The sequence below is a fragment of the Durio zibethinus genome, chromosome 19 (genome assembly GCF_047325235.1).
Source record: "Durio zibethinus cultivar Kanyao isolate XHJ-2024 chromosome 19, ASM4732523v1, whole genome shotgun sequence".
Taxonomy (NCBI): Eukaryota; Viridiplantae; Streptophyta; class Magnoliopsida; order Malvales; family Malvaceae; genus Durio; species Durio zibethinus.
The window spans coordinates 15,956,490-15,966,688 of NC_143180.1; the positions used below are offsets into that span (position 1 = coordinate 15,956,490).

General features: G+C 27.7%; 1 protein-coding gene across 1 annotated transcript; it reads left to right on the forward strand.

Moving 5' to 3' along the window:
- The first annotated feature begins 2,385 nt into the window (after nt 1-2,385).
- LOC111310416 (leukocyte immunoglobulin-like receptor family A protein) lies at nt 2,386-8,162 on the forward strand. The gene is made up of 4 exons (XM_022909855.2): nt 2,386-2,576; nt 5,045-5,134; nt 6,646-6,913; nt 7,553-8,162. The coding sequence occupies exons 1-4, from the start codon at nt 2,534-2,536 to the stop codon at nt 7,890-7,892; spliced, it is 741 nt and encodes a 246-aa protein (XP_022765590.1). The 5' UTR covers nt 2,386-2,533; the 3' UTR covers nt 7,893-8,162.
- Nucleotides 8,163-10,199: the final 2,037 nt, after the last annotated feature.

The following is a 10,199-nucleotide window of genomic DNA, read 5'->3' on the forward strand; positions in this document are numbered from 1 at the left end:
CTTAAAGCTTAATCTATTGAAAAATAAAAGATTACACAGAGAATAAAATTTGATGAGAAATCTTAGATTCGGTTGAATTAATTTCTTTCAAATCGAAAGTAATTCATTCTCTATATAAGACATTGAATCTAAAATCAAAAGAGAGACTCACAGTAATTCACTTTAAAATCAAACAGAGATTATTAAAAAGAGAGAAAATTTTGATAAAATTTTGAATCAATAAGGAAAAGCAATCAAATAAAAAAAAAATTATGAGAAGATCCAATTGGAGTTTTTTAAAGGAAGGCTAAAATTTATAGTAAGAAGCATCAAAATTTGAAAAGTGAAAAATTATTGAAATCCGTGATCCATTGAGGTAATTTTTTTTTTGTAATTTTTGCATAACTTTTATATATTTAATTGCATATTTTGTATGGTTTATATATTATTATTTATATGATAGCATAATTTTATGTATTATTATTTGCATGATTATATATTTAATTGCATGTTTATTTGCATGATTATTAATGTTATTATTTGCACGATTATATACTTGATTGCATGTCTAATTGCATGATTATTAATTTATTTATTTGTGTGATTGCATAATATATATTGTTATTTGCATGATCATATATTCAATTGCAGGTTTTACATTGTTAATTGCATGATTATTAATTTATTTATTTGTGTGATTGTATGATTATTAATATATTTATTTGCATAGTTATTTATTTATTTATTATTATTGTTATTATTATTGCATGATTTCATATTTATTGCATGATATAATATTATATGTTATTACATTATTAATATTATATTTGGATTATATTTAATTACATTTTTCTATATTTATTGTGTGCATAATTGCATGATTATACATCATTATTAATATATTTATATGATTATATTTGATTTCATGATTATATATTTGCATGAATGTTTATTAATATATTTGCATGGTATTTTATATTATTGCATATAATATATTTGCATGATATTATATATCTACATGATTGTTATTATTGCATGATAATTAATATATTTACATGACATTATTGCATGAATATTTTAGCATTTATCTAGGCATGATATTATTACATGATATTTGGTATGATTTATAATATATTTACATGATAATTTTTGAATAGTATGATTTACTATTTATTACATGATTGCATGATTGTTTGATATTTGATAAAATTTTTATATCACCATGGTGTGTAAACAAATAAAATGATTGAAATTGATTTATTTACATGATAAAAGTATCTTTGATAAGGTTTTGGTAAAATAATACATAATTAAATTGGTACTAATTTTGGGCATAAAATGGTGTTAGTATCTTCCCTGCACTTAACCCACTCCTAAACTATAGGTTTTTTTACGTAAACCCAAACACATTCTTTTTAGAGACTCTCAGCTTAGGTTTAAGATAACCTTAAAAAAAATAAATGTATATAAATGATCAATTACACCTAACTAAAAAATATTTGTGGCGATTCTATGATTTTTATATTAATGAATAGGTTCTCTCAACCTAAATGTTATGACAATACATATATTTAAGGATTATTTTTCAAAAGTAATAAGTACTTTTTTATTAAAATATCATGATAATAGAAATATTAAAATATATTTAAATTTAATACATATTTAATAGACAAAGATAAATCAACTTATATGATGTAAAATTTTAAAATTTTATATCTTTAATCATTTTTTTTAATAAATTCAATGGATGAGAGAGTTAAAGAAAAAAAATTAATTTCATTGCTTAAATATATTAAAATTAATTATTAAAAAATATTGATTTTTTTGTGTAACTGGTTCCTCCCCGATTATACTTTAGTTGTTGGCTATTTGTTCTATAATGTATTTTTTTTTAAATCTTTAGACTATTTAATCATAATTATCATGAAATTTAATTTATTACCCCATGCTAAGATAAAATAATTTTATATTTATTATTTATTTTGTTGATAAATATTTAATCTCTATATAATTTTCATCATTTATTTTTTGTAATTTTTATTATTTTTAAAGTTTTCTTAATGATATATGATGTTTTTACTTGATCTTGTTTTTTTTTTACTATTTTTAATTTTTTTACTTTTATAGTAATTTTCAATTATTGATCATTATTTGCTCCTTGATTTTGGTATTTTTATCTTTTTATTTTTAATAATATATGTAATAGTTGTTGTTTATTTTTATAATTCTCTATAGTTTTTTCATTTTGAAATGAATAAAAATATGCTTTTAATCTTAAAAATAAAGCATCTTTCAAAACTTTTTTTTTTCGGAGTATTTTGACTTTGATGATACATTTTTTTTAATAAGGTATATTAAAAAAAATTAATATGTGATACTTGTAGTATTTTTCCAATTCCAAAGCGTGGGTTTATTTGCGTTTTTTTTTTTTTTTTTTGTTAAAGTCAGCATCTTTTTCTCCTCCGCCGCTGCCAAATCTAAAACAAAACAAAAAATCCAACATAAATAAATAATAGAAGCAAAGCCTCTGGAACTTGTTGAATTGAAAGGAAAAATGTATCATCCCACTAGAGGTGGCGTTCGTGGTGGCCGAGATCGTAAGTTTTCCCTTCTTTTCTCCTTTTCTTTTCTTTTTTTATTTTTTATTTTTGCGTTTCTATGTTTTCTAGGGTTTTCGTCTTCAATGTATTATTAACTCTTAGATTCTGTAATTCTATTTCGTTTAAACAAAATCTTGTTCTAATTCACCAATTTTATGTTTGGGTTTTCTTCAATTGAATGGTAAGAGAGAAAAAGAAAAAAAAAAGGAATTGGAAACTTAGATTTACCGATTAAAAATGGTTGTTTAGAGAATTTCACAAGCTGGATTCATGGGTTAATGCGCCCTTTTAACTCTAATTTAGACTTTTGGAACGGTAATCTTGGGTTGTTCGTGTAGCTACGAAATGCTGCTTCATCTTTTGGCATTAGAGGGTGGACTTGCTTTCTCTTTCTTCTTTCCTATTATCTTTATTATATGTCTGCGACAAATTTTTCTGAGAATCCTGAATTCGTTGGCCCGAAGAAGGATTTACAAATAAGATGTTCGAGTTTGGGCTTATCTAAAAAATGAAGGGGAATTAAATAAGTTTGAATTCCATAGCAGAAAACTTGAAGTTGAATGTACAATTCATCAAATCTGATAGGCCTGTCTTGTGTAAACTAATTCAATTTTGCGAATCAATGGCATGATGGGAGTTGAAGAACACTGTCATACCTAATCTACTTAATTATTCACTTAAAGTGGAACTCATTGGATCTGGAAATAAGTTCACCCTGCCCGATACCGTAACATTGAAAACAGGTAGCAGACTTTAACTTTATGCTTCAAATGCTGCTTCTGTATATAGCAGATAGAGAAGATTGAAGAGGTAGCTATGTTTACCAATTTGGCATGTCTAGCAAACCATAAAGGAAACTTTGTTTCTTTCTCTTCTTCCATCTCCATATGAAACTTTTTCAGTTCCAGATCTCAATTCTGCCTTAAGCTTACTGAATTTTCGCATGAATTTTTTAAGCTTCGAAACTTTTTCAGTTCCTGATCTCAATTCTGCCTTAAGCTAACTGAACTTTGGCTTGAATTTATTAAGCTTGCAATATTAGAATTTCATTGTCTAGATAATTTTTTTTTTCAGAAAGAAATTATGAATATTGGAATTGATGAGATAAAAAATAATTACAATAGGAAAATAATGATATTAGAGTTATAAAATGAAAAATATCGAGAAATATATGCAATTTAAGTGTCATTAAATTTGTAAAAATATATAGATATTACTAATATTAGGAAAAAAGAAAAAATATATTTTAAAATAGTTCTTGTAGTTAGAGTTAAAGAAAATAAAAGTTGTGTAAAAAAATTAAACATAATAAATGTAGACATATTATTAAAAAAAGTAAGGAGTTTCACTGGAGGTGGAATTTGAAATGAGAATATGAGCCCTCCAAAATAGCTAAATTCCAAGAGCTTTCCAATTCCAATTTTTATTTTTCCAATGTGTTTAATTTTTTATTTTAGAAATTTGAAATTCTTTCTACAAAAGAAAGTCCTCCTTGAAATCCCTCAGCCTAACACACCCTTAGAATTTAGAATAAAGGTTAACCAAACAAGATTATGAATGAAGAAGTTATGCAATAAACTCAGAATAAATGTTAGCCAAAAAAGATTAGAAATTGAAGAAGCTATGCAATAAACAAAATAAACTTGTATTTGTTCACTTGGTATTTATTGAACTGATGATCAGTTTTGAAATCTAAAAGATATTGCTTCTCCTTTTTGAAAATTAATCGAGAAAAAAATGTTGTCTGCTATCAATGCATTTGATCACAAAGTTAGTTTATATCACTGGTTGAAAGTCGAAACTCACATGCACAGACACACTTACATTAATATTGTATTTATGCATATTGATCCACTTCCTTTATTTGAGAGAGTTTTGTGAGTGATTTCAATTATATGTTGAAGAAGAAAAGAAATGAATGCAAAGACAGGAAAGGAATCTCCAATTATTAGATACAAAGACAGGAAAGAAATCTCCAATTATTAGATACTAACTATAGATTTGTTCTTGGCTGCCTATGAGCAACCTAGGACAATTATATCATCTAATACTGCACTGGTCACTTGGAGAACGGAGAATGAAAAGAACACAAAATGCTAGATTTAGAACTACTGTTCTTTCACCTTGGTTGAGGATTGACGCTGTTGATCTTTCAATTTCTAATAGCTTTTGATATATTAAATTTTTGAGATTTTGAGTGCTTTTCATGATTAGGATATTGAGTTTTGAGACTTGAGATTTAAGATTTTAGCAATTGAGATTTTCAGTTCTTTCTTGTGTTTGTTTAAAATATTTGCTTGTACGTCGTGTTTGCACATTAATTTTGCTACTTCTACTGTGCCTTTGACTAATGTCTCCCTGTGAGATATATATATATATAAGTAGGGATCAACTTATATCAATGTATCCATGTGCTACTGTAGGTGAATTACACCTGGAAATGATTATTTTCTTGTAACATGCAGAATTTAGTTGGGAGGATGTGAAGGTTGATAAACATCGGGAGAATTATCTTGGTCACAGTATTAAGGCACCTGTTGGGAGATGGCAAAGAGGTATTATTTTATCTTACTTTATCTTACTTTTACTGTGCTATTGTATTTTTGTAAGCTAGAGGACGAGTGATTATTTTATTGACTTGCTGGAATGGGATGTTGGGCTTCTTAAGTAATTGATCACATCCTATGTTGAATTTGTTGCTCTTCTTTTTATTATTGTTATTATTATTTTTTATGATGCATGTCAGTTATGGTGCAGTTTGTCACTAGGATTTCGATTAGAGTATTGCCTTCCTCTAATAATGATCTTGTATTATATTCTTGTTATAACCAAGATACTGTGCTAGGGAAGACGTTATTTGAAGATAGTTTTGCCTCCTGATACTTTTGCATGTTTAAAAAAAATAAAACAGTTTGGGTTTTAAATAGCCTATGCAATTTTATATAGCCATGATAGTTTTGCATCCTGATACTTTTGCACTTTTAAAAAAAATAAAACACTTTGGGTTTTAAATAGCCTATGCAATTGTATATAGCCATGATTAAAGGTCTGGGACAAGGATAATCATACTGTCTAACAGTTACTTTCACTTATCAACATGTGTATTTTTGTCTGTGAACTGTTGATTATTTTAGAATGTTCAAACTATGACAAGAAGTGTTATTGGATTGACAAATCATTGTGAATCAAACTACAAATCTTGGGAAATATCTTTTCTAAGGCAAGCACTTCATTACACCTGAGTCTTCTTCATTGTGCTTTCAAATTTTGGGTTTAACATATCGTTCTGCAGGAATTTTAGGACATTCCCATTGTAAATTAAGAGTCTGCATGTTATGTAACCTGCTGACTCTTAAGAACTTTGAAAAGATCTTTAATGTTTGTAAATGCTTTGGAATAATATAAAGCATTCTATTATGTCATGTAAATTTTTGAAAAATCCTTCTGAAAGAAGTGAAAAGAAGTCATCATAATTACCTTGACCGAAAATAAAAAGGTCACTTAAATTTAAAAAGTTTTCATGAAAATCTTCCATTTTAAATTTAAAATATTTTCAAGAAAATCTTACTTTTATTATAAAAGTTGATTATATTAAGGCTCTTGAACACAGAATTTTATATTGATTTTTTCTTTAGCTGTTTGTTCTTCCTTGCCTCTCTCTCTCTCTCTCTCTCTCTCTCTCTTTCCCCTTTTCTTCTGTAGATAGAATTTGTTATTTGGGCCTTTAGAGTATGTGCATGATGGGTTTTATAGTATGCAAAAGTTTGTACTGGTATTAGATACTTAACCTGTATTCTATTGACTCTGAAGCAAAGGCTTAATGATGTATTAAATACTCAACAACTATATTATTCAGCTCATAAAATGAGAAACTCATTGGATACATCAGTGCCAAAAACTTATTTTCTTCACATGTAACGATGATTAACAGATCTGATAAGAAGTGCTATTTGTTTTTGTCTGTCTGGCATCCTTTTTTTGTATCATTGCTGGAATACTTGGTGCCCTAATTTTGCTATAACAAAGCCTATTAGCACTGCATGAAGTGGCTTTATTTTAATTACAGGGAAGGATCTGCACTGGTATGCAAGGGATAAAAATTCCAGGGATTCAGACACAGAGGCTCTAAAAGAAGAAATTAGAAGAGTCAAGGAAGAGGAGGAGCAAGCCATGAGGGAGGCTCTTGGGCTGGCTCCGAAACGTTCCAGTCAACCTCAAGGCAATCGCCTTGATAAGCATGAGCTTTCAGAACTTGTGAAGCGGGGATCTACCGCAGAGGACTTGGGTGCAGGCCATGCTGAAGCAGCACAAGTCCATGGTCTTGGTTTCTCAAGGTATGTGGTATATTCATATTGTCTTAACAAGTTCTCAAGATATATAATTGTACAATGGAACAATTGAGCAATGCTGCAGGAGTTGCAATTTCTTTTTTTCATTTTTAGAAACCAAAAGTGATTGATCAGTTTTTTTGTATGTAGCTTTTTTTGTTCTGTTTTTTTTTTTTTCTTACTGTTCTAAATTATGAATGATTTTAGATAACATAAAATGTAATATGCCGCTATTTTCGGTTCTTAGGAGAGTACTTTCTCACAACCAACTGTAATGTAATCATTTACTTTGTTCCCTTTTGTCAGCCAAAGTGAGGAAGAATATTTTGGGTACGAATTCTAAGGAGTAGTGCTAGAAAATTGCATCATGTCAATGCCCTCTGTTTGATCAAGCACCCAAAATAGCAGCATCTAGCAATATTATTTCAGTGTTATGCTTTTCTGATCTTAGAATTGTTGTCTCTGATTTTAAATTGCTCATAGATAAAACTGCACAGCTGCTATTGCCAGGGTATTAATGGCATCAATCTTTCAGAGTATCATTGTTCATATTTTTTTTTACAATAAAATGTCCTTCCCACAAGCAATCTCCTTGATTAACATTCACCTTGGTCCCTATATCCGTTTCTTTTGTTCTTGCTGCAGAGTGCCACGCCCATGGGAAGATCCAAGTACCCTTCCCTCCAGTCAGAAGGAAGCCTCACCTGATATGGTCAAGGTGGATGAACCCTTGCCATCAACCACCAACATTGCACAAGGAGAATCAGACGATGAAAGCAGCAGGAAGAGAAAGAGACGTGAGGATAAGCGACAAGAAAAGCACGTTAAGAATAACGGACACGAGAAGTGGCATGAAAAGCACGAGAAGCGGTATGAAAAGCACAGAAAGCATGAGAGACATGAGAAGCAGTATTCTCGTGATTCAGGTGAAAAGAGAAGACATAGGAAGGACAAGGAAAAGAGGCGCGATTCCTACTCTGATTAACTATCTTTCCAGCCACCTTGGTATCGTTTCGTGCGTTATAGATTGTTTTTTGTTTCTCTTCTGGCTAAATTGAAAATGAAAATCTCCAAGTAATTCATACAATTGGTTGTTATTATTGCTGATATGGATCTTCTGAAAATCTGGTGTGGGCTTTTTTTACTTGTTTCGAGCAATGGTGTGAATCATTCCATGTGATTTGTTTCTAGGAACTTGCAGGAAGAATGGGGATGTAAAAGAATCGAACATGAATAAATTTTATTATGTTTATTATCTTTGGTTCTCATCATTTGTTAAGTTTAATAAACATATAAAAATCAAAATTTTTCACAAATTATTGATTGAACATTTTATTAATTTTTACAAATAAATCAAATATAAATAAATTTTATTATATTTGTATTCTGTTTATTTAATGAACAAATTTTAAAAAATTATTTGTGATTATTTATTAAGTTTAATAAACAAATATAAACTAAACATGTTTATGAATTGTATATCAAATGTTATGTACAGTTACACCTCTAAGCAAATTGTGTCAGTTGAAAGCAAACGGATAGACATTAATTTTGGGCTATTAAGTTGGCTCATCATGTTGGGATAATTTGGCTAAAATCACCGGGAAATTCTTTGTGATGCCCGTAATTCTTGAGATGACGCTTACTCAACCTTCCGTTCTGTCATGGTACCCTCCTAATAGAGATGACAACACTGACTTTGAATTTGAAAATTTTGTGCGATCAATTTAAATTCAAACTCAACTGACTTCGATTTTATATGAAAAAGTGAATAATGCGAGCCTATAATGGTAGGCACGCAAGTTGACTCAAACGTGGCGAAATGCATGGAAGATATTTTAAGTAAATTTTAAATAATTTTGTAAAAAATCATATAAGACTAAAACAATAGTCAAGCCTCATTTAATATTGCTGTTAAAATCAGTATTTATCCGATTTTAATGTTAAATAATAAAAATGATTTTAAAAAAAAAAAGAAGAGATTTTTCAGTTTTAAAAACATTATTTTCAAACTCAAATAAAAACCCTCCTAAATACTGTTTTTACTGTGAAAAATATATTTGAGGTAAATAATTATTATATTATCTTTTTGTTTTTAATATTTTATTATTTATCAAAAATAAAATAAAGCGTTGACTAAAAAAATCTCTCCAAAAATAGAGAAGATGAAAAGGAGTTAGGAATAGAAAAGAAAAAAGGAATAAGGAAGAGCGACAGAGAATCCCTGACAACATGGCAAGGTGGCAACGGTAATTTAGGATGAAAGGGGATTAGGGTTTCAATGATTCTAAACACACTTCATTTTTTGTTTTTACATTTTTTTCAAAATTATATTTAAATAAATTTATTTAATTACATATTTTTTACGCTTCTTTCATTTTTAAACTTTCAAATTTATAAATTTGAAACTTTTCAAAATTTTTGAATTAAAATATTTGAGAGTGTAAAAATTTGTTTAAGACATTGAAATAAAAAAGGAATATAAAAACTTATATACATAGTTTTTTGTATCAATTTATAATTAAGCTTATACTTATTTAAAATAATTCATGTTTTTTCTTTACGATATGCGGAAATTCTTCAAGATATTTTTTTGAAAATTTTTTTTAGACCTTAAATGTAACCTCTTATTAATTTATGGGATATAAAAATTTATTAAATTATATAAGTTTTTAACTATACATATTTAATAAATTATAAAATTTATCGGATATATATATATTCAAAAATTTTAAAATTGATATGAGAAAAGATAATTATATAATTTTATTTAAAAATAATTTTGAAAAAAGACTATGGATGTGGAGAGAAAAAATGAGAATTTATAATTAAACATAAGAAAGAAGGGGAGCAACTGTAGATTTATTGATAAAAAAAAAAAATTTAGGATTTTTTTAAAAGTTATAAATACTTTCAAAACTATTTGACAAAATAAAAAAAACTGATCAAGTCGTCTTCAGTGTAGGCCCAATCCAAATATTTTATGTTTGACCAAAATGTTGTTCACTTCTATTTTAATTATTTTTAGAAAGAAAGTCCAATTTTTTAAAAGAAGATCCTGCCCATTTCAAAGGTATTATTTTTAACCCCTTTATTTTATTCGATTTAAGTTAATAAAGTTGTTCAAATTAAGAAAAAATTATATAATAATCATAAATAAATTGATTATTAAAGTTTTCCAATGATAGAAAATTTTATCAAATTTGTAGTAACATATTTCTAAAAATAGCTAATTAAAATGAGGAATAATATAATGGAATCTATCAATTCTTTTTTCCCATAAAAAACAATG

Coding starts and splice junctions, on each gene's coding strand:
- LOC111310416 (XM_022909855.2), top strand. CDS start 2,534: ATGTATCATCCCACTAGAGGTGGCGTTCGTGGTGGCCGAGATC. Junction 2,577..5,044: donor CGTTCGTGGTGGCCGAGATC/GTAAGTTTTCCC, acceptor TGTAACATGCAG/AATTTAGTTGGGAGGATGTG. Junction 5,135..6,645: donor TGTTGGGAGATGGCAAAGAG/GTATTATTTTAT, acceptor TTTTAATTACAG/GGAAGGATCTGCACTGGTAT.